General features: G+C 38.4%; 2 protein-coding genes across 2 annotated transcripts in view; both read left to right on the forward strand.

Annotated features, from left to right (window-relative positions):
• Positions 1 to 10,978, forward strand: part of ATP6V0A4 (ATPase H+ transporting V0 subunit a4) — a 35,446-nt gene extending 24,468 nt beyond the window's left edge. Inside the window, exons 15-20 of the mRNA XM_026699183.2 lie at positions 436 to 652; positions 4,501 to 4,608; positions 7,332 to 7,463; positions 7,849 to 7,966; positions 10,101 to 10,272; positions 10,755 to 10,978. Coding sequence (XP_026554968.1) covers positions 436 to 652; positions 4,501 to 4,608; positions 7,332 to 7,463; positions 7,849 to 7,966; positions 10,101 to 10,272; positions 10,755 to 10,845 — 838 coding nt within the window. The 3' untranslated portion in view covers positions 10,846 to 10,978. The remainder of the gene's footprint in view (positions 1 to 435; positions 653 to 4,500; positions 4,609 to 7,331; positions 7,464 to 7,848; positions 7,967 to 10,100; positions 10,273 to 10,754) is intronic.
• Positions 10,979 to 19,056: 8,078 nt separating this feature from the next.
• The window catches only part of SVOPL (SVOP like), a 28,786-nt gene continuing 22,299 nt past the window's right edge, over positions 19,057 to 25,543 (forward strand). The window contains exons 1-4 of the mRNA XM_026699080.2: positions 19,057 to 19,194; positions 21,428 to 21,519; positions 24,183 to 24,281; positions 25,407 to 25,478. Coding sequence (XP_026554865.2) covers positions 19,116 to 19,194; positions 21,428 to 21,519; positions 24,183 to 24,281; positions 25,407 to 25,478 — 342 coding nt within the window. The 5' untranslated portion in view covers positions 19,057 to 19,115. The remainder of the gene's footprint in view (positions 19,195 to 21,427; positions 21,520 to 24,182; positions 24,282 to 25,406; positions 25,479 to 25,543) is intronic.

Below are 25,543 nucleotides of genomic sequence, written 5' to 3' on the forward strand. Positions count from 1 at the left end.
ATCCCATGGTTTATGTGGTTGGACTTTTTTAAAAGAAATTTTCCCATAGATAATAAATACATTTAAAGAAAGAAAAATATAGTGAATAAAAAATGAAAAAGGAGAGGAAAAAGCAGAGAGAAAAGAAGATAGAAAAAAAGGAAAAGAAAATGAAAGACTACAAAATATTACATATGTGTGTGGCTTCCAATCTTCATCTTGGCAATTATGCATACAATCCTAATCCAACTTTTCCCTCCAGGATTTCATTGCAATCCCCTATTCTTCCTATTCATCAAAACTACAACCACAAAATCGTTTTCTTTCTTATGTTAAAAAAAAGCCCGTAAAGAATTTCTCCTCATTGATGGATTGTCTGTAATGACTTTTCTATGCAATGGATATCTATATCCACCCCAGTAATGTTTTCTTTCTCTTGTTTCGTTATTTGCCTAGTTACTTCAAGCAAACTACCAACATTGTCCTGCAGTTCATTCCAGAGATGATCTTCATAATCTCCCTATTTGGTTACCTCGTCTTCATGATTATTTTCAAGTGGTGCCGATTTAATGTGTATAATGTCCAGGATGCTCCAAGCATCCTCATTCACTTTATCAATATGTTTATGTTTAGCTACAATGATGCAACAAATCCTCCTTTATACGAGCATCAGGTATAAATGTCTATGGAGCTTCTCAATCATCCAGGTCATGGTTGTCCCAAAGGTGTTTTTTTCAAGAGGCAACTGGACTTTCTGGTTTTTCTTTGAAGACATTTCGCTTCTCATCCAGGAAGCTTCTTTAGCGCTTGGATGAGAAGCAAATCATCTTCAAAGAAAAACCAGAAAGTCCAGTTGCCTCTTGAAAAAAAACACCTTCAGGACAAAATGTTTCATCTTCAGCTAAGAGTATCAAATGAAATCTATCATTACAGTTAAGAGTGGCTTTACTAGATGCACCTGTTAGTTATGATTCAGTCCTGCTCATTTCAGCATCAGGTGGAGGGATTTGGGATTATCATCTCTTGTTGTTTTCAAGGAAGTGCATTTCAGTCAGCCAGAGAGCAAATTTATTATACAGGTAGTCCTCAACATAATTGAGCCCCAAATTTCTATTGTTAAGTGAGTTTTGCCCCCATTTTACAATTTTTCTTGACACAGTTATTACATGAATCATTGCAGTTGATAAGTTAGTAATCTGGTTGTTAAGTGAATCTGGCTTTCCCATTGACTGTGATCTTGGGACACAGCAATGGTCATTGCTAAGCATCTGAATTTTGATTACATGACCATGGGGAATGGGGATACTAAAAAGGTTATAACTCTGAAAAATGGTCATAAGTCACTTTTTTCAATGCTGTTGTAACTTTGAATGGTCACTAAATGAACTGTTGTCAGTTGAGGACTACCTGTACATATAGAGGAGAAAATATTTATTTTTAAAATGGTAGCTTCTGTTAATCCATGTTTTCCCTGAGATACAACCTCATATTGTGTTAGGAGCAAATACTGATTTAAACTCAAAAAGAGGTTCAGTCAATTTTCTTTACAGAGACAGGTTATCACATGGTGATGTCTCTAAACAATATTTTGTATCATATTTCTGTTAAGTTAATCCTAACATAGTAGTTTATATGATATAATATCTCACTTTAGAAATATTACAAATACATCTTGTATTTTGAAGTTTGAAAATGTTCATGCTTATGAATGTTCCTCCTGCATCTTAAGCTTCTATATATTTGAATTCATTCCTCCTGTTTGTGAGCCAATCTTGTTTTCCCCCTTATCAAATTAGAGATTAGGGCTGTGCACATTATAAAAACAATTAGGAACAGCTCTCAGGAACTTAAGTGAATGCAAGCACAGTATTTCTTTGCTTCTAATTAAAAGACCATGTCCTTTCTCAGGCTCCATGCAAAAGATGTTGCTGCTTTAAGAAGTCAACTTATTGCAGCTACTTTAATGAAAAATGGGGAGAAGCAGTGCTTGAATAAAGTCCAAAGTTCCTTCTCTGAATGAGTCCTAAAATAATGTTCATATGGAACCCTAAATAATTATTAGCAATGTTTAGCCAATCTGTTTGGTCATTAGCTTAGACATGTGAGACAGAAGTTGGGAATATATTTCATCTTGGCCAAATAATCTTAAATGAAATATAATACAATTTTTTAAAAATGGGAAATCTTTTTTGAAAAATGACTGTCTGGCACAGTCATTTCCCAAGGTAATTTTCTGTTGTTTAGAATACCTTTCTGAAATATATGTTTTTTTAAAAAGCATTATCTCTGGTCTAAAGTTTGCTTTAAATCATAATAGATCTTCTGTGCAACATGTAGGAAAACTAGACATAGGAAAACTAGAAACTTCAGACAAAGAGCAGATTTTATTCATGTCAGCATGAGTGTTTGGAGAGGAAGAGAAGCAAAACAACAACAACAACCACACAATAGTCTTAGGGTGCATTTTGCGTTACATGTCTGGCCACAAGCACATAATGGCAGCGTCTGTGTGATGATGCTATTGTCCACATGCTGTTATTTGGGTGTTATGGTAGTTTGTTATAGGCAGTGCTGCAGATAAGCATTCAGTATTATAATGCAGACATATTATAATAGCAAAATAGATACTAATTCAAGTGCGTAGATATATTCCCTGGGGCCACATATCAGGTTGGGTCTTGGCTTATTTTATAGTAAAACCCAGCATGGATAGCTTGTCTTGTGTTGTCAAGTTGCCGTGAGGTGACTCAACAATTTTTCAATTGCTGCAGTTTCACTGTTGTTTTCAATAATGTATTTTTAATCTATATTTATTGTTAGCGGCTTTGAGTTATTTGTTAAGATGAGCATCTATACAAATTTGTTAAGTGACTTAAGTGGAGCAAGTATCTGGATTTTCACATAAAATGTAAATCCAAACAAATGGCTTACAGTGAAACTAACCAAAATTTGGCAATCTTTATATAATGCAGAAATAAATAGAAAATCTGCATTCACAAAATCAAAACCAAAAAAATACTTTATAATTTTAAAGCATTATGTCTTATGGAAGGCCAGACTCAGAGAAACATTATTTATCATAAAAACTCAGATTATTTAGCTGGCTTTGGAATCAGTAGCAAAATGGTTGGCTAAATAGCTGGCTACAAGACTGGGCAGCTGGTATATAATCCTCCACTTACCTGCAGCCTGGATGGTTTAGACCATTAATTATGTTTGTAAAAAAATAGATATTTCAGATCTAATAGGTTTTAAATACACAGAAGGTATAAAGTGGTTGTTTAGAGCATGGTTATCAAATAGCCTGCCTCAAAGACATCACTGAAACTGAAGGATAATAATTTAGGCCTGGATATAGAATTAGCATTGCATAGAGAGAAAAAGGGAGAGAGAAAAAAATAAGTCAGACAGCACATATTTTTAAACGCAGATGACGAATTGGGTTGTTTACTTACTCAAGGGCAAAATTGTAGTCAGCTTGCTATCTTTGTCTAACCATCTTGCATTGTCTTGAAGCAAACTCAGTATCATTTCTGTTCACTTGCAGCTGAGAATGTCAAATTGGAAGGGAAATAATTTTCTTTGTCTCAGTGGTATTCATGGGAAGGGTTCAAAAATCAAGATGGCCTCCCCAACTGCATGAACAAAATCCCTGCCTCTTGTTTATGCGTACTGTACAACATATTATTAAAAAGGCAGGATTTCAATCATATAACCAGTTGCTTAATTGTTGTGGAACCTCCCTGTGAACACGCATGCCCAATTTCTATTTAAAACGTATATTGTAACTGCTTATACATGATTAATTTATTTCTTCCGGATGAGGCTGACTTGAGAAACCTTTCTCATTCTGACCATTCTGAGCTATCTCTTGATCTCAGCTATTGCACACAAGTATCTAGGTGTTAACCTCATTGGAAAAGTCATAATTTAAAATAGTATATCTAGTATATCCAGACGTCCACTAGATGGCAGCAAAGAGTTAGAGTTTTGTATTATTGTTGTTTTTGTTGTTGTTGTATTGTATTTTGCTGCCATCTAATGACTACCCCGATTTTTACATCCCAGTTGTAGCAAGGTATCTTTTGTCTGCTTGTTCAACAAACCATGATAGCTTAGTGCAACTCTCATACCATATAGAAGCTATTTTTGTATGAAAATACAGCATAAGGCCCAGCTGGGCATTTAAATATTCCAGCCACATTGTTGTGAGTAAAGGTTCCCCATCTGATACTTTTCTGCAAATAAAATCACACTTCAGTAAGAAACACTCATGCAATTAGCTGCAGCCAGATCATTCTGGTTTTCTCATAGAAGTATCATATGATTTTAGGGAAACAGAAATGTCTTTCAAGTAATTATTAATAGGTGTAAAAGAAGGCTGGAGCCTGCAAATCTTTGATATGGAAAGATTTCACATGTTGCACCAGCCATTATTTCTTTAGATGTGGTTTGTTGATTAGTTGGGTTTATTTGGGTTAGAGCGTTGTATGATAGTATCAATTCTTTCTTTTCCCCTAGCAAGAAGTTCAAACTTTCCTGGTCATTTTCGCCTTGATTGCCATACCTTGGATGCTTCTGATTCAGCCTTTTATTATCCGAGCCAAGCACCAGAAAGCTCAGAATAGGGTAAGGAAAAGGGTCTCTTCTGCCAAGGGATTGCCAAGTAAATAAAGACAGAAGACGGGGGCAAAAATGTCATAGAAACATTGAATTGTACAGTTGGAAAAGCATCGCAAGAACCTTGTAAGCCAACTTTTTGCACTGTCCGGGGGAAAAACAGATTAAGTAATCAATGACAGGTGAAAATCCATCCTGTTCTTAAAAACTTTCAGAGGTGAGGAACCCACAGCTTCTGTAAGAAAATTGTTCCACTGTGGTCCAAATCTTATCCTCGGGAAGTTTTTCTTTTATATTTAAATGAAATCTAGGTATTTCCTTATATTAGAACATAGAATAACAGGGTTGGAAGGGGGTTTTGTCCAACACCTTGCTCAAGCAGGAGACCCTCTGGACAAATGATTCTCTAATCTCTTTTTCTTGAAAACCTCCAGTGATGGAGCACACACAACTTCTGGAGGGAAGCCATTTTAATTATTCTCACTGTCAGGAAGTTTCCCTTTAGTCCTAGATTGGAATTCTCTTTAATGATCTTCCACTTATTACTTCTTATCTTGCCCTCAGGTGCTTTGGAGAATAGATTGACCCTCTCTTCTCTGCAAAAGCCCCTCAAGCAGGGGTGGGATTCTACCAGTTGGCACCTATTTGCTAGAACCGGTGGTTAGCATTCTAAGCAGTTCGGAGAACCGGTTGTTAGAAGAAATTACTGGCCTAATCCTGTAAGGAAGGCAGGAAGGAAACATTCTGGTGTTGCTTACAGAGACTGCCTCTCTGTTAATCCTTATTACATTCTTGGCAGGACTAGACTTCCTGTATCAGGAATGTCTCTGGAGTTTTTTTCCCCTCCTTTGCTGGTGCTTTGCTTGTGTGGAGTGACCATTCAAAGTTACAATGGCACTGAAAAAAGTGACTTATGACCGTTTTTCACATTTACAACTGTTGCAGCATCCCCACAGTCATGAGAGGCCAAGTGAGGAGATGCGTGCCTCGATGTGAGTGATGTTGAGTTGGCCACACCCATACAATAACATGACCACCAAGCCATGTCCACCCAGTCACATGACCACCAAGCCATGCCCACCACCTAAGCCACGCCCACAGAACCAGTTGTTAAAAAATTTGAACCCCACCCCTGCCCTCAAGTATTGGAAGACTGCTATCATGCCACTCTAGTCCTTCTCTTTCTAAAATAGACAATAGTTCCCACAAGTGTTAGTTGTATGGGTTAGCCTCCACACACCTCATCATCTTTGTTGCTCTTCTCTGTACTCTTTCTAGAGACTCAAAATCTTTTTTGTATCGTGGTGACCAGAACTGGATACAGTATTCCCAATGTGGTCTTACTAGTGCAGTATAAAGTGATACTATCCCTCTGCTGATGCACTGGCTTTTTTGCCACTGCTGGCTCACACGTAAGTGGCTGTGCACCAGAACAACTAGATCCCCCTTGCAATTACTGCTGTTGAGCAGGTATCACTTATTTTATACCTGTGCATTTAGGCATTCTTGCCTAAATGTAGAACCTTACTTTTTTCCCCACAGCAACAAAGATGATAGGAGACTGGAGGCTAAAACCATATGAAGAACGGTTGCAGGAACTGGGTATGTCTAGGTTAATGAAAAGAAGGAACAGGGGAGACATGATAGCAGTGTTCCAATATCTCAGGCACTGCCACAAAGAAGAGGGAGTCAAGCTATTCTCCAAAGGGCAGGACAAGAAGCAATGGGTGGAAACTAATCAAGGAGAGAAGCATCTTAGAACTAAGGATAAATTTCCTGACAGTTAGAACAATTAATCAGTGGAACAACTTGCTTCCAGAAGCTGTAAATGCTCCAACACTGGAAGTTTTTAAGAAGAGATTAGACAACCATTTGTCTGAAGTGGTGTAGGGTTTCCTGCCTAATCAGGGGGTTGGACTAGAAGACCTCCAAGGTCCCTTCCAACTCTGCTATTCTATTCTATTCCTGAACATTCATGAGAATGATTTTTAAAAATCAATTTTTTCCTATACCAAATACTTCAGATTTCTTCTTTTTACCCTTTGCTGAACCTACTCTATCCTATCAAGTTGGAATCTTTCTTCCTCTTAGGAAAACTTCTGATTTTTTTCAATAGAAAGAGTTAAACTTGTGCAGGCTCAGACATAATGTCATAATATAGTATTCAATCTATCATAATTGGGTCAAAGTCATAAGTATCTGAACAAATACCATTAAATACCATTGTGAATAACTGCCAAATCAGGATCCGATGTATGAACATAAAGCCAATTTGCAAACAATAAGAACTGGGGAAACTTTTTTAAATGTTACATCTAAACCAATAACTATGACATGATTTTATTCCATTTTTAAAAAAACTGCTACTACAAAAGAGCAGAGAAGATAGGGGAACTGCAGAAACCATGGCTTGCTTGTGTGTTTGGAACAGAAATTATGACTTGCATACATTCCAGTCAGAGCAAGCCAAAATATTCTGCATTGTATGTGACCCAGTACATAGAAACGAGTACAGAAGGTTGTGATCAGACTTGGCTAGAATACAATAGGTCATATAGTATTTGTTGTGTGAATTATAGGGAGGTATCTTACACCAAATCAGAACATAATCCCAAATCTGTCTTCACTGGCTAGCAGAAGCTCTCCCATGATTCCAGGAAGGGCATGCATGTTGGGAACCCAAAGGATTATTACTGGATGCTGATAATCAATCTCTGTTGATTTCTCTTAAGTTGGCTTCATCAAGTCTGTCAGAAAGTCCTACTGGTGATATTGAAGTAGAGATCATGGACTCCAACAACTCTGAGAAAACAAACCAAGAAGTTGATAGCGGTGGAGGCCATGGAGGCCATGACCATGAAGAAGTAAGATGTAGGAGTTAGAAGATTTAAATAAAGGGACAGTGCAATAGCTCAACAAATGTAGTATAATTTGGTGGTGGTGTGTATGTGAAGAGAAAGGGGGAAATGCTTAAAACTTTTTGGTGGTCCATGGAACTCATTTACAATTTATTTAGAACTCATTTAAGTTTCTAGATGTAGTGCTGTTTAGCATCCATGTACTGTTTCTAGATTTAGTGGTGTTTAGAATAAACTGACTGAAATCAATAGGAAAATATAATAAAAATAATAATAAAATTGAAAAATAGCTAAATCAAGTTCCACTTAATTGCAGTATAATAGAAATGCAAAACTCTATAGGAGTATTTAACCTTATTTTCTTTTTTTTCCCTAAAAAACTTTATTGCAGTTCAACTTTGGAGACATCTGCGTGCACCAGGCAATCCACACCATTGAATATTGCTTGGGTTGCATTTCCAATACAGCTTCCTATCTCCGGCTTTGGGCACTTAGCTTGGCTCATGCACGTGAGTTTTCAGCTACTGATCCTCTTGCCTATAAGAGCCATGTTGGCGCAGTGGTTAGAATGCAGTACTGCAGGCTACTTCTGCTATCTGCCGTCTGACTGCAATTTGACAGTTCAAATCTCACTTGCTCAAGATTGATTCAGCTTTCCATTTTTCCAAGGTCGGTAAAATGAGGACCCAGATTGTTGGGGGCAATATGCTAATTCTGTAAGTTGCTTAGAGAGGGCTGTAAAGCACTGTGAAGCAGTATATAAGTCTAAGTGCTGTTGCTATTGCTATGAGAAATAGTTGGTTGGGCCATATTTGGTATCCACTCAGAACAGCCTTCACCAACCTTGTGTCCACTGATGGTTTGTGTTGTAGTTCCCCAGGCATCATGGACATTGATTATGCTAGATGGGCATGATGGAAGTTGGATAGCACCAGGTTAGAGAAGATTCTGAATAATCTCTTTTCATCAGGGTTGTAACCTTTTCAACCAAAGATTTTAATTATGTTTGTATAGTTTGCTGATTCCTTCAAGATACCAATTAGGTCCTTCTTTTAAGGTCACAAGTAGAGATATTTGTTGTAACATTGCCCTTGAAATGTACTTCGATGTTGCAGTTGTAGGAAAGCACTGGTCCAGTGATCTAGACTTCATCTAGTTTAGTCACAATGACAAAGAAAACTTGCATCAGTTCCAGGAAGTGAGGGAGCAGCTGCAAAGCACTAAGCAATGTAAAATTAAAACTGGAAAATGTTGAGTCCAGTTAAAGTTTGCAGATTAGGACCAAATTGGATTACCTTGAGCTCTATTGTGATTTTGTCAATTTTTTTCCCAAAGATATTTCTGCACTTTGGTTCTTGGCAATTTTATTCCATGTTCCTAGTTGTAGGAATTATGTCCTTGCTGATAAGTGTTTTTCCGGGAAAACCTGGTCTACCAAAATATGGGATGGAGTATACTGCTTCCAATTTCATCTTTTAGCTCCAATCCAGGAACCTTCGCAGGCAGTCGCTTTCGCGACACATTCTTTTTGTGTTGATGTTATATGTGTTTATATTTTACCAACAAAGAAATAAAGGGAGACTAGTATAGATCTATTTCAAGCTATTTAGCTCTCGTCAGCTAGCCATATTCTTCTGGCATTCAAATCCAGGCTACTTGCATATTATTCCTAGCTGATAATTATTTAAAAGCTGCTCGGATCTCTGTTTCTAGAGCTCTTCCAGAGCATTGTAATATTTTATTGGGATAGGGAAGGGTGGTGGTGCAGAGACATCTATAGGAGGAATCAAAAACATAAAATGGCCCCTGTGAACATGCCATTCAGCCTGTGATCCCATGGTCATAATTGCTATCTTCATAATTGCTATCCTCATAATTGCTATCTTCATAATTGTGGACAATTAGGTAGGAGTATCACTTCTGTCAATGTTTGCCAGATGTTTGCCATATTTGACTTTTCGTCAGACAGAACAAGACCAAGATGCACTAGGGTGCATAGAACTTAAATTTTGAGTCCCTTCTCTGTAGGAATTGAAGATTTAAGACTGAAATGAGTACATTAAGGCCCTCTTTGCATCCACTCCCAAATCAGCCTAATTCTTCTGGGGAGGATGGGAGTTTCATGATCTGAAATGAATGCCTTAAACCTAAGCCTTAGCACCTACTAAAAAAAATCTCCCATGAGCCAACTCTGTTCCCAATGACTATGGAGGTATGACCTTGAAGCTTCTTGGAATTCAGCTTAGCACTAAGTTCTTCTGGGATGCAAGGCAGAGGTGGTATTCAGCAGGTTCTGACCAGTTCTAGAGAACTGGTAGCAGAAATTTTGAGTAGTTCGGAGAACCGGCAAATCCCACCTCTGACTGGCCCTGCCCCCATCTATACTCTGCCTCCCAAGTCCCAGCTGATAGGCTGGGTCTTCTTTTGTTGCCCTGCACAGAAGAATGGAGCTGGAAAGCAGGTTACTGAGGTGGGGAGGGAATGGAGATTTTGCAGTAACCTTCCCTTGCTATGCCACCAAGCCACACCGACCAAGCCATGCCCACAGAACTGGTAGTAAAAAAAATTTGAATCCCACCACTGATGCAAGGCATATTTAAGTGTGTTTCTCTCTTGCATTTTTTTTCCTCTTATGTTCTTCAGAGCTCTCAGAGGTTCTTTGGAACTTGCTGTTTACACTAGGCTTTAAAATGACTGGCTGGACAGGACTCATTGGGATTTTTGTCTTCTTTGCCATTTTTGCTGCTCTGACAATAGCAATTCTACTCATCATGGAAGGTCTTTCTGCCTTTCTACATGCACTCAGGCTTCACTGGTAAGTGTGGTTGTATAAGAACTTTAAGGCACAGCTGTTTCCTTCTCAGCCAGCCAAAAAAACCCTAAACCACAGTAACAGGAAGATATGCACATTTCCTGTAATGTTTGCAATGTACCGCCCAAAGAATAGTTGAAATGTGCATATAAATATGCATGATATTATGGGTAATTTCTTTTGAAAATTGATAGGGCCCTAGACCGGAACCATGTTGAGTGAGTATGATTGGAGTTATAGTTTAACATATTTGCTAGGTGTAAAGTTGAGAAAAAAACTAGCCCACAACAATAGCAATGGAGTAGTTGGAAACTGTAGCATTTTTAATTTCTTATGCACTTCAAAGTTTGTTCCATTGAAGGATATCTTAATCTATTTTTATTGTACTCTTTCTCCATTTTTTGGTAAACCACTTTTTTGTTTCAGAGAAAAATGGGATAAAAACAATAAAACTAAAAAAAATGATTTCATCTTTTTCCTATTAGGGTGGAATTCCAGAACAAATTCTACTCTGGTTCTGGCTCTTTTTTTACACCATTCTCCTTCAAGACCATAATAGAAAGGAAGGAAGAATGATTCCTATTGATGATGCTGAAATCTGAAACTTCTGAGGTTTCTGCTATTCTTTTTCTTGGTGAGCATTTCCTTGAGAATTAAGAGCCGGGAAGGATACAGAACTTCCACACTAGGACTTTAGATACCAAATGTGTTGTCAGAGACAAACATAATAAAAAAAAACTCTGCCTATTCTCCAGATGTGTTGGGACTGAGTCTTCTACTGTTTAAGAATTCTGGAAAATGTGCTTCTAGCACTTCTGGTGTATACTAGGTTGGAAAAAGGCTGTTTTCCCTTTGCAATCCATTTTAAAAAATAACCCCATCAACAATTGGAGCAGTCTTTCTTAACCTTAGCAACTTTAAGAGGTATGGACTTCAACTCTCCGAATTCCCCGACCAGAAGCTGGGGGTTGAAGTTAAATTTGCTAAGGCAGAGAATCACTGATTTAGAGGCATGTGTAAAATCCAACCATTTTGTCAAAATGATGAAGTAAGAATTGTGAAAGTTTATTGAAACCTCATCCCTCCCCTACATGAGTCTGATATCACAATACAGTACAATGCAGTGAGCTATGTGCAGATCTGTACTTTGGGGAAACAAAGCAACCATTTCATAAGTGCATGACACAACATAGGAGAACAAACACACCAAGATTAGATTCAGCAGTCCACCTGCATTTACAAGACAAAGGCCATTTTTTGGGAAGACAACAAAGTCCACATTTTGGACAGAGAAGACCGCTGGTTTGAAAGAGGGGTCAAAGAGGCCATCTTTGTCAAACTTAAACAGCCTTCTCTTAACACAGGGGAAAGGATATGACATCATCTATCTCCATCTGCACCACTCAAGTGACCCTGATGACACAGATAAACCTCCAGGTGACCTTAATGACCTGCTAAAAGAATGCAAATGACCAGCTGTCTGCAAGGAGTATAAATCCTTCCATTCCCCACCATCCAGTCAGAGTTGAAGAAGCTTCTTGGATGAGAAGCGAAACGTCTTCAAGAAAAACCAGAAAGTCTACTTGCCTCTTGAAAAAGCACATTTGGGACAACCATGACCTGGATGACTGAGAATCTCCAGAGACATGTCACAATACACATACTAAAGGGCAAGCCTTACATCATGGTCTCACAACACTCATTTCTTCACTTGCCCATTTGAGATGATCTTTAGAACCAGTGATTTGGTTTACAACAAATTTGTAAGCCACACCTTTTCTTTCACTCTTATATTTTGGATGCTGATGAATTCACTGAAATTATTTCTGAGCGCAATATATCATTTGACTCTGCTGGTGTACACCATCATATGATTAGGTATTCTTCCTTTTAAAAAAAACCTAGGAAAATTAAAAAGCAAAACGTCTCGATTGATATAACAATTGTCAGACTTTCCTCACTTAATAAACCATGACTCTGAAATTATCAGTATGTCCAAAGAAATCTGAAGGATAAATAAGGCATGAACCAGGATTTTATTATCATCATAGGAATAAAATTATTCCAACTTTAATTTACCACTATAAGAACTGCTAAGTCTGCTGTTGATTTATATTTTACTTGTTGGGAAAAATGATTGAAACTGTCTCATAATTGTGATAGTACTATCACATATTCAAACAGAATGCTGAAACTCAGAAATGAATATAAAACTAAGGACCAAAAACTGCCTATTTGCTTCTCTGTCTCTGATACTCCATTATATAAAACTTAAATTCACAACCTAGTGTAAAAGATAAAATGTGTAGTTGACAACACTTTGCTCCACTCAACTGCTTGTTCTTGGATTTAGTCACAAAACAAAAGTAAATTGTTAAAATCATCTTGGTCTCTCTCTCACATACATACATACATACATACATACATACATACGTACATACACACAAACAAATACGCACCTCTCATACCACATGAAGAGATTTTGAGAAAAGGTTTCATTTAACTTAAGATATGGTTGGATGACAAAGTAGTCTTTAAAATTAATCTTTTAAGGGTTTTTTTGTATTGGCACCTCAAGAATACAAACAAGACAAGGAATGACTGGCAAGTATTTGATATATAAACAGGATTGGCTGTTAGAATCCTTTATTATCTTAATTGCTCTGTAATTTATCATTAACCGGCTAAACATTAATCCCAGAAGAACTGTTAGATAAGCAAAGAGGTCTGAAATGTGTCTTAAATCCTGGGAAACAAGATAGCATTCATAGGAATCTCTGGCAAGCTCCTCTCTGAGTTACTAGAGAATAAAAAAAGGGAGGTGAAGTACAATTAAGCACAATTAGGCCTGTAAGAATCTGTTATCATAGCCTATGTCAATAAAATCCTAGTTTTTCCATGGAGCCAGTTTCCTATTCTGGTCTATTCCAAATAGCTGACCATTAGAAACAAGCTGAGATTGTTAGTCATTACATCTTAAGACCATTTTATTTACAGTAGTTTAGTTTGTTAAGCATGTATGAGAAAACAAATATAAGTATGAACATAACCTAAAAACTTATCAGTATAAACAGATATAATGAGTATGAATAAATGGGAACAATAGGACAGGGATGGCAGGCATGCTGGTGCACTTATGCACGCCCCCTTATGGACCTGCATGCTTCCTTATATATTCTGCACATATGCCTTACATCCCTGCAGCCCAGGGATGTACATGGTTTAAAAATAAGCCAAATGTTTTCTTCCCCAATTTTTCTAGGGTGACGCAATCTGTACTATTCAATAAATAAGTGAAAAAAAGATGCTGATGCTTTAAACATCCCATTCCTTGGAACCTTCCCACAGCAACTGGGGTTGTAAATTACCAAGAAACAAGACAAAGGATTATTCTAGGCGGACCACACTGTAACTTTTAATATGAAGCTTGGGGATTTCCTATACATGCCACCTTCTCCATTGACCCACACCTATTTTATTATATGAATAAAATAAAATGAATTATATGAATTTGCCAATGGGATTGACTGATGGCTCAAGAACTGATAAATGAATTTTCACCAGAACTTGGATATGCATTCCTGACCTAAAGCAACCACTAATCAACCAATCCTGAAGAAATCTTCTCTGGGCCCACTTACAAATACTCCTTTTGGGGACAAGGTGCTTAAGAGGATGGTTTCTCTGCAACGTCATATATTATTGGGGTCCATCAACTATCTCAACCTTTTTCAATCTAGATTCAAGCCTGGTTTGGAGGCAAAATAAGTCATAGTCACTCTACTCCAGAGATCTCCAAACTTGGCAACTTTAAGACTTTTGGACTTCAACTCCCAGAATTCCTCAGTCAGCCATGGTTGACCAAGCCTTAGTTGCCAAGTTCCATTGGTTGATAGTTCTCACTGTCAGAAAATTTCTCCTTATTTCCAGATTAAATTTCTCCTTTTTCAGTTTCCATCCATTATTCCTTGTCTGGTTCACAGATGCTTTAGAAAATAAACTAAAAGTTCAACATCCTAACATCTAAATTAGGAAAGGAGAGAGAGGGGGGGGAGAGAGAGAGAATTAGTGTCAGGACAGTGTGATAAATGGATGGATGAAGGCCAATAAACTGAGATCAAATCCTATCACAATGGAGAACAACTTATTTTTAGAATTCAGAAACAGGAAAATTTAGCTATTCTAAATTGTAGAGGGCATGAAGAACAGTCTTGAAGGATAGTGAGAAGATCTTTTACCAGGGGCATGTTCCTGGTAGGAATGGCTTAAGTAGGAATGTTCCTGGTAGGAATGGCTTTCCATGTGGCTTAAGTTGATTCCAAAAAACTTCAGAAAATGTCTCAGATAGGCTCCTCAATGCACACAAATATAAGGAAGAGGGAAACATTCTGACTTGCAGAATCCTATTATTATAGCTGTTCTCATAAAAATAGTTTTAGACCTATATGGTATTGGTTTCTTAGTGTGGTCCACCTTATAGGGCTAACCTAAAAGGGGTTACCTTTATTTGTAATATACAGTAGTAATTTGAAGTTTTAAAAGTAATACTTGCCATTGGAAGTCTGAATAGCTCCCAGGGGGTATGCGTGTCAATTGCCACCTTTAGTTGGAATACAACTGCATTCTTTCCTGGATGTTATCACAGCTGCAGTTGATCATGCACTAGTAGCTTCACATTTAGGTTAATGTGCTCTATGTGGGGTTCCTCTTTGAGCCAGGACCAGAAGCTGTTGCTGTGCACAATGTAGGTGCCAAATTATTGAGCAGGCACCTTGTCATGCACATGTTACATCTCTTTTTCTTTTAAAGTTACAACTCGGATACCGAGCTGAGTTCCAAATTTGGTTTATGCCTTACAAAGAACTAAGCAATTTTGGATCAGGATGCCTCTCCGAGCACCTTCACACATTAAAATGGGATAAGTCACTGAGCTCGCCTTGCTAAATATACCAAGAGCCATCTAACATCATCTTAAGCAGGCTTTTTCCTGCACTATTATTATGGAATTCACTTCCATTTATGCCAATTTCCACTGGCAATAATCAGGTTATTACCAAATAACCATAACTAATTGGACAGAGAGTACCCACAGCAGAATGTAATTGGAAATTTGAGAAGCCAGAAAAAATGTTGTTCTTCAATGGAAGACAGGTCACTTAAGTACACTTTTTAGCTACCTTGTAACTAAGATAACTACAAAATCCAACTTTCCACTCAAGCAATATCATTACAGTTTATTTATTTTGTGGGAAGCAAGTATGCAATAGTACTTTCTTTTCCATCAGACTGGAAGGACAATGCTTGAAATAGCCCAGGGATGAACTCACCACAAACATACTGCAAAATGCCTGCAAAGGGTGCCTTGATTCATGCACAAAGATGAACGTGTATTTGCAGCACCTTGACAATGCCTGATTGATTTTACTCAGAGCGAGGGCAGTGCTCTCTGTATGCATCTTATGTATCATACTCCTGATGTTAGATCTGGACAAGGAATTGCAACAACCATGTATTGACCATCTGTAAACTGATTGTGAGAGTCCTCATTTACATGACAGTCTTATGACAAATAGAACATCACGTCCAATCATTACACTCCGTTGAAGTATTTCCATCCGTTTCAATCAACTCTGAATTTTATAGGACAAATACAACATGCTTGAAACAAAAGACAAGCATTCTTGATGTAATTCTAGTTTTGTATGTGATTTCACTGTTTTCAGAGATTTTCAGTTGTGGCTGCTGAAAATTTTCTGCCTACTCCCATTTTCTCAGCAATGTGGGATATTGTTGCAATGGCTTATTTCCAAGTGATCAGAATTTAAGTGGAAAGGGTATTATCTGAAACTGAATATGTTTGTGTACTTCTAAAAGAAAGGATTTCTTTTATCCTTTCAAATACAGTCCACGGGTTATATTCGGGTTGCCAAGGTTTTTTTTCCTGTAGAGCTAAATATATACCGGAAGCAGGTTCCAACCATTTTAGTTCTTACCCCATTGATCAATAGAATATATTCCTAAATCTCTAGCTCTAAATTTAAATCTTTATCCAGAACTGGCCTGATAGAAAAGAAAGGATGGTACCAGAAACCAGCTGATTTATCCCAATTTATCAGCTGACTTTTCAGTATGGGTGATGGGACATTTGGATGGCAGCAGGCTAACTAAGGATGCTCTGAGCCCACACCACAGCCTGGTCTCTGTAAGGAATAAAAACTATCTACAGACTCCAAGAGAAAAATGAGAAACCACTGACAGGCCCAAATCTGCTTCTTGAGGTGGCCACTTCATTTTATAATTCATGCAATTGTTCATTACCCTGAGTCATATTTTGTGAGATGGCCCACCATATAAAGATGGTAATTAGTAAAATAAAATAAAATGTCCTGTGAAAGGGCCAGACAGATTTTTTTCACTCTTCTCGGTATCATTAAACTTGTTATGCTCAATATGTGCTCCTGATCTTGGCAGCCAAAATACTGTTCCTATTCATTTTAATCTCTCATCCCATCCTCTGCTCTTCCTATATGCTCAAAAAGAAGAAGTGATATCATACAGCAAATTGCTATTCTTAACTGTTGTCCTGTTCAATTAAATGTATAGGTTTGTCCAACTTATCAGTGGAGTTGAACATGTATTAAAATTATGCTATGTATTTAAATTTGCTGCTCTGCATTGATAGACTCCTAACATCTATACTTCAGTTTTCCAAATTTGACAATGTCAAATGCATACCTACTACACCTTTATGAAGCCTCTGAAAAGGCATGTTGTGAAGTGCACTAATATTCCTGAAGAACTGCGGCAGACACATCCTCTCTGAAAGGCTTGCACAAACGCTTCAAGGGCTTTCTTAGGACATCTTTATTAATGTGTACTTGGACAACAACTGCTATGCTTCAAGGGCTGGTCTCATTGGATTTTATTTTTTTTTTGTATGCAGGGCATGTGCAGAAATTTGAGGAAGCCTTTAAATCAGCAGTGCCAAGTTTCTAAGGATGTTCTGAGCTCAGTTCTTGGGAAATTGTAAACAAAATGCAGGAACCTATCCCCAGGATGACTATATTTCTAGTCATACTGTAGAGTCAGCTTTCGGTTTTATCTACCCAGGAAGGCTGACAGAAAGAGCATGCATGCTTTGGAAAATATGCACACAGATGCATTTTAATTTTGGGTCATCTTTAAGGAAACATAGCAACGAGGTTAACAGATCAGTAAAACCGAGGAACTCAAAATAAATATACACGAAAGATTTCACAAAAATAAGAAATGGAGAGAAACTGATAGACAGATTCATCCATGTTACTTTCCAACCAGTTCCCTTCTCAGAAGATTTGCTGAATTCAGACTAGTAACATACAGTCAGTGTAAGATATATGTGTGATTTGCATTATTGCAATTAGACCCTGCTTCCATCTCTGGCTTCTTTTAATCAATCACTGAAATAACAGAGCCAACCTTTTGTGAGAATGCAAGGGCAGCAGTGATATATGAGACTGACACAGAAATCCTGTGTCTTGCTTTAAAAAAAAAAAGTAAACCAACAGCAAAAGAGCATACAATTACACACTTGTTAAGAAATTCCTGGTTTGGCCACCTGCTCTCTAAGCAGAGAGAATTAATTACTAGGAAGGTCTTAAACCTGAAATCTGAAGAAACAACGATGTTATAATGGGAACTGTACACCTTCAGCCATGAAGGAAAGTGGTAAGCCCAGGTATATTTTGTGATTATAGCAAGCAAAGGGGAGCTACATATTTGAAAAGACAAGGAGAGAGCAAGACTTAACTAATTGTTTGACAAAAGGTAAGAAAAATATTCACTGTGGAGGAATGAAACCAGTTACTTCTCTAATTTTTTCCCCTCATTATAAGAACTTAATTTACTTAACTGCATTTAGCAATGATTTTTATGGTATAAGTGCAGTGGCAACCCAATGTTCTCCAAGTGTGTTTGGTTACAACTCTCATCACTTGCAACTATGGCCTGAAGGGCAGGAGGTTAGGGAAGGGGATGTAATGTCAGATTGTGAAAAAGAATTGGTCTGGAAATAAAAATCAGCCACAGACCTTATTGAATACACTGGGGGTTTCATCTCTTAATCTAATCTACCTACAAGGATAGCTGTAGAGATCAAGTGGGATGATGTAATAAATAAAAATGTAATAAAGTTGTAAATGTATGCACATTTTTCTGCGACTAATTCCTATCAAACCCAAGTGTTCCTTTGGATTACCCAGCGTGGTAATTCTGGCCACTAAGGAATTCATACATTTGCTAAGTATTGCAGTGTTCTCTCATACTGTTGTAATTATCCATCCCTTCAATAATTAATTTTTTTGCTATTAGCATTCATTATCAAACTATTGCCATCTGAAATTAGGACTAGCCGTTTTATAGAATTTACAGTTTGGTTTGTATAAAGCCAGGGGAGTATTTGCTTAGATTTAAAACTGGATTGAATGAAGTAAGCATAATTTAAAGCAGTGTCCAGTTTAAAAAGAGCTTAGTATTGATCAGTTGATTCTGTTCTTCAGCCAAGGGGTAGCCGTTAAAGAAATGGTCTTTTATATCAGAGATGGGGGACATTTGGGATCTGGGTTTTGAGGGTCTTTTTTTAAAGTAATTCTTTTCCAACAGTAGCAGATGAAAAATAAGTGACCAGGAGAAATTCAGGTGCAAAATAATCTCAGGGAACAAAGTTCTATATGTAGTATTTTTTCTTATTTTACCGTTATCCAAGCCCACAACTTTAAGAAGATTCCTTTATATCTTCAATGTAGTTTTCAACTAAATTAAGAGTTTCTACATACAAAACCTCCAAGTAAATTAATGCAAATTGAAAGATGTCAGTCAAGCAGCAACAAGGAACAAATGCTGTGACTGTTGAGGAAATGGGAACTCAGGAACAGGAGACAAAGAAAGGTAATCTAGTTTGATGTTTTATCTTCTCTCTCAGTTGTGAGTTCTTGACTCAAAATTCCCTCAAAGTCTTAATAATTCCTTACAGAATTACAACTTTTGAAAACTCTGTAAATTCTCTCTCTCCTCAACTGAAAAGTTGTGAAATTGCCAACAAAATGCAGGCATACTTTAATATTATGCATATGGAGCAGTTTTGGGTTGTAAGTACACTGCTCAAAAAAATAAAGGGAACACTTAAACAACACAATGTAACTTCAAGTCAATCGCACTTCTGTGAAATCAAACTGTCCACTTAGGTAGCAACACTGATTGACAATCAATTTCACATGCTATTGTGCAAATGGAATAGACAACAGGTGGAAAGCATAGGCAGGTAGCAAGACATCCCCAATAAAGGAGTGGTTCTGCAGGTGGTGACCACAGATCACTTCTCAGTTCCTATGCTTTCTGGCTGATGATTTGATCACTTTTGAATGCTGGCAGTGATTTCACTCTAGTGGTAGCATGAGATGGAGTTTACAACCCACGCAAGTGGCTCAGGTAGTACAGCTCATCCAGGATGGCACATCAATGTGAGCGGTGGCAAGAAGGTTTGCTGTGTCTGTCAGCGTAGTGTCCAGAGCATGGAGGCGCTACCAGGAGACAAGCCAGTACATCAGGAGACATGGATGAGACCATAGGAAGGCAACAACAACCCAGCATCAGGACCGCTACCTCCACCTTTGTGCAAGGAGGGACAGGAGGAGCACTGCCAGAGTCCTGCAAAATGACCTCCAGCTGGCCACAAATGTGCATGTGGCTGCTCAAACGGTCAGAAACAGACTCCATGAGGGTGGTATGAGGGCCCGATGTCCACAGGTGGGGGTAGTGCTTACAGCCCAACACCGTGCAGGACATTTGGCATTTGCCAGAGAACACCAAGATTGGCAAATTTGCCACTGGCGCACTGTGCTCTTCACAGATGAAAGCAGGTTCACACTGAGCACATATGACAGATGTAAGAGGGTCTGGAGACACCGTGGAGAACGTTCTGCCGTCTGCAACATCCTCCAGCATGACCGGTTTGGTAGTGCGTCAGTAATGGTGTGGGGTGGCATTTCTTTAGGGGGGCCGCACAGCCCTCCATGTGCTCGCCAGAGGTAGCCTGACTGCCATTAGGTACCGAGATGAGATCCTCAGACCCCTTGTGAGACCATATGCTGGTGCAGTTGGCCCTGGGTTCCTCCTAATGCATGACAATGCTGGAACTCCTGTGGCTGGAGTGTGTCAGCAGTTCCTGCAAGACGAAGGCATTGATGCTATGGACCGGCCCGCCCGTTCCCCAGGTCTGAATCCAATTGAGCACATCTGGGACATCATGTCTCGCTCCATTCACCAACATCGCATTGCTCCACAGACTGTCCAGGAGTTGTGGGATGCTTTAGTCCAGGTATGGGAGGAGATCCCCCAGGAGACCATCCGCCACCTCATTAGGAGCATGCCCGGGCATTGTAGGGAGGTCATACAGGCACGTGGAGGCCACACACACTACTAAGCCTCATTTTGACTTGTTTTAAGGACATTATATCAAAGTTGGATCAGCCTGTAGGGTTTTTTTCCATTTTAATTTTCAGTGTAACTCCAAATCCAGACCTCCATGGGTTGCTAAATTTGATTTCCATTGATAATTTTTGTGTGATTTTGTTGTCAGCACATTCAACTATGTAATGAACAAAGTATTTCATGAGAATATTTCATTCATTCAGATCTAGGATGTCTTATTTTTGTGTTTCCTTTATTTTTTTGAGCAGTGTATATAATGTATTTCTGACACTTATGGACAAAATGTGACTTACCCAAACTTTTCACATCTTATTGATGGTCTTTTGTCCCTCTCATAATTCTCTATTTGAAACCATCTTCTGTTTCAACCATCCTTACGTAAGATTCTTCTTTTGTTCATAATAAATCCAATTTAGTAAACAAACAGTTTAGAAGGAAGGCAACAGGCCTTGCAAATGCCCATTGGTAGCTTTTGGAGTCCTGAAAGAGATAAGGTTAACAGGACATCTATTTTTAGATTTGTGGACAATAGTGAAATTAATTATTTTTATATGTGCATATTAGTGCATATTTCAGGGAAATCTGTATTCTTCTCCTCCCGTGTTTTGGTAATGTTTTCTATGTTTAAGAATAATGAATAAATGCTAATTTATTCTATGTATTATAACTATTAACATTCTATTAAATATAGAGCAAAAGACCTTTACAGTAGAAGAAGCTGTGGAAACAATCGGTTTTGGGAGATTCCACATTGCACTCTTTATGATCATGGGTAGCACTGGTGTAAGTTATTCTTATTAATATTGCACTGAAATTTATCATCATTTCCTAAAACTTTTCCCCTTTGCAGAAGTGGCCTCAGTTTTATTGGTTGCTGAGAAGCATTTGAATTTCTTTCAAATTCCATGGTATTGTGCAAGGTCCATTGTTCTATGATACCAGAGAATTTGTTGCTCTTTTATTATAGTCTTTCCTGCATCATTTGTTGTCCACAATTCTAGATTAGGAAAAGTTATGCAGGAATTGTCTCTGAGATTTAATGGAGACCTAGAAATCTTGGAGGGGATGGGCAGGCTGGAGAGATTTCCATGGTGAAGGTGCAGACATTCATACAGCCCTCCACACTTTGGAATATCCTTTTTGCACCACATTGTGTGAAGATGAAAAAAAGATTGCTTTTTTTCTTCAAAAGGCTGGTGTTTCCTTGAGAAAGAAGTAGAAAATGTTTTGCTTCTCGTCCAAGAAGCTTCATCAGTTCTGATCAGTGGTGGGATTCAAATTGTTTTACTACCGGTTCTATGGGAGTGGCTTGGTGGGCGTGGCATGGCTTGGTGAGTGTGGCAGGGGAAGGATACTGCAAAATCCCCATTCCCTGCTTTCCAGCTCCGTACTCCTGTGTAGGGCAACAAAAGAAGACCCAGCCGATCAGCTGGGACTCCAGAGGCAGAGAATAGATGGTGGCAGGGCCAGTCAGAGGTGGCATTTGCTGGTTCTCTGAACTACTCAAAATTTCCACTACAGGTTCTCCAGAACTGGTCAGAACCTGCTGAATATCACTTCAGGTTCTGATGGTGGGGGACTGATGAAGCTTCCTGGATGAAAAACAAAATGTTTTCTTCTTTTTCCTTAAGGTAAAAAAAACAGTCCAGTTGCCTTTTGAAGAAATAAAGCACCTTTGAGACAGCTATGACCTGGTCCTGGATGACTGAGAATTTCCACAGACATGATTTTAAGATGCAGAACATTTCAGCATAATACTATATCTTGATGAAATTTATTGTGCTAACACTTCCAAGCACATTGGCTGCTCTTCTCTGTCTTCTTAACACTTCCTTTAGGGATATTCTGGGACATTCTGGAGTATGAGTCAGAAAGTTATTTGCAGAAAAGCTCTCAATTTTCACCCTTTCACATCTCCTCTGCCCTCTAAAAATCAAGGCTTCTTCTGAGTTATGCTAAGTGCTAGCTAATGTTCAGGCAGTGTGTAACAATGTGGTTCTGACTTTTCCAACAAGGAAGTATGGGGATCCATCAGGCAGCTATAACAAGGAGGTTGAAGGGCAGGAATTGAAGATAGAGACATGGCCAAGGATTGGAGTATCTATCTATTTTGAATATATTTAATCCAGGGGTGGGCTGCTATGGGTTTGCCCAGGTTCGGGTGAATCCATTTCTAATGTTATGACTGGTTCGGCAAACCGCCAAATCCCATCCATGGCTGGCCCCGTCCACCCCTCTCCTCCTCTCCCCTCTCAGGAATCTCCACGTAGCCCATTTTGGATGTGAGGTAAGTGCAGGGCCCATTCAGAGGCTCGGGGAGGGGGGGAAAACGGGCCTCTTGGAAGTCCAGAAACAGGCCTGTGTCCGGCCTCTGGAGGGCCTCCGGAGCCAAGGGGAGGCAGTTTTCACCATCCCAGAGGCTCGAGGAAAGCCTCCAGAGCCTGGGGAAGGTGAAAATGCCCCTCCCCACACCGTTGTGACTAGGCTGACTAGGCTACACCCGCCATGGCCATTTCCACCCAGCAACTCAGCAAAGAACCGGTTGCTGAAATTTTTGAAGGCCACCCCCGGTTTAATCTCTATGGTCGCTAGCACTCTCTGAGTTTGGAACTGTAGGAAAACCAGGAGTTGCACACAGTATCATTTCAGAATATTGAAATAACATAGAGGTTTTTTTCCCAATTAAAACTTTTTTGTTAGTTTATCAAAGTATAAAATACAAAGAAAAAAAAACATGGAAAATTAGGAAAAGAGGAAGGGAAATGGGAGAAAAAAAAGAAAAAAGGCATTAACTTCAGACTCTCTTTAGCACAGTCAAAGGTAACAACATTACAACTATAACTTTTTGCCTTTACATAGCAATATGTACAAGCCATTTCTATAACAATAAGTCAGTCTAACTTACAAAAATAGAATCAAAGTTTCATTTTTTCCTCATTGCAAACATAAAATCCAGAAGCAATTTCAAACTAATGACAACATTTAATATAATTTCTTATTTAGATAAAAGAAACATTTTAACCATCTCAGCTTCCCCTGGGGAATAATATATTATTCATTCCCATATTTTCAAATCTAGTCCATAATGTTTTGCCAACTTTAAAATATTGTTCTGGATTACTTATAAAAACCTGGAAAACTGCATATACATACATACTCATTTTATACATACAAAACTAACTTAAAGCTTTCTAACAATACATATATTATTTTCTTTTAAAAATCCATCCTAATTAATTAAACTATATTTAAGTCACTCCATCCAGTTTATCTTCATATAATAGAGTCTTTTTCTTCTCGGGAGAGTCTATCATAGCATAGAATTTATAACAGTACTATACAGGCTTGGAGAAGTAGAATGAGAATTGAAAATTCCCTCTTTGTGTCTTGGGTATGTTGAAAACGATATATATTTTAAATATTGTTTCATATGTTCATCCCCAAAGGTGGTAGAAGCTATGGAAATCATGCTGATTGCTGTAGTGGGTCCTGTCATCCGATGTGAATGGCAGCTTAAAAATTGGCAAGTGGCTTTAGTGACAACAGTGAGTAGAATTTCTACAATCACATGATCATTGGACTAACATTGGGGAGAAGGTATTGGGACCATTATGAGACAAGATAAATCATGTTCCTCAGTCAAATGATTCTGGTCACATTAAAACAGAAGTGTCAAACTCAAGGCCCGTGGGCTGGATCTGATCCATGATGTGCTCAGATCCAATTCACTGAGCTGTCCTGGAAAATGTAAGGGGCCAGCCCATGTCACTTTGGCCTGGTCTACCCGTGTCGCTTCAGCCCAATGTGAAGAGGAAATATCGGCTCAGTGTGGCTTTAGCCTGTCTACCCAATATGAAAAGGAAACATGCCAACAGTTTGGGGAGCAAGCTGGTCACACCCATCCAGTCAACCATGCCCGCCTGCCCCCCCCAAGGTCAACCACAACCCTGATGCAGCCCTCAATGAAATTGAGTTTGACACCTCTGCATTAAAACATCAGCATTAGTTGCTTCATCATTATTCCATTTTTTTCTGTACTTATATAATTTTCTTATTCAGATTCCAAAAATTCCTTGACCAGTTATGGATGTCTTAGCATAAATGTCTTGGGTCAACCTTGGCTCCAAAATCAGGTCTCCCAAATAAATAGTCATATATGTATATTCATATGGTCAGCTAAGAATATTTGTGATGATTCTTTCCATTCCTGGACTTGCTTTTCAAATTACTGTATGGCTATAATAATTTTCATTAGTGTATATACTGAACTGTAAAGAGAGCCATTAACTGACCTTCAGCTACTGAAACTGAAAACTTCAACCTCAGTGGAGAATTGAGGGATAAGTAGTTGGATAAGGGGGTCTGAAGATGGGCTCTTGACATTTAAGAAGACCCTGAACTATATCAGGTTCCTTCTTGTCTGTTTGGAAGCTATCATTTCCTTTGTCTTTGTGACACCAACAATAGAAATCTGGTGACTCCCATGCTGATTTTCCATATTATTTTAAGAGCATTAATAGTCGGCCAAATAAAAATCTGGGGTGATACAGGTAGAGATTCAGATGTTGGAAGACAGAGCTAAATGTGCCTTAATGTTAGCTTCTCATTCATTTGTGTATCAAATCACTGTCTGATCTTACTTGGAACTGTACATGATGACTTTTTTTCAGATGGTATTTTTTGGCTACATGGTGGCTAGTGTAACATTTGGGATGCTTGCAGATAAATTTGGTCGTTGTAAGGTAAGTGTTTTTCTTTTACTATTCTGCTTAAATTTTTATACTAATTTTATTATCGTGTTCAGTTA

This window comes from Pseudonaja textilis, chromosome 5 (genome assembly GCF_049901715.1).
Source record: "Pseudonaja textilis isolate UNSWEBS1 chromosome 5, rPseTex1.2, whole genome shotgun sequence".
Taxonomy (NCBI): Eukaryota; Metazoa; Chordata; class Lepidosauria; order Squamata; family Elapidae; genus Pseudonaja; species Pseudonaja textilis.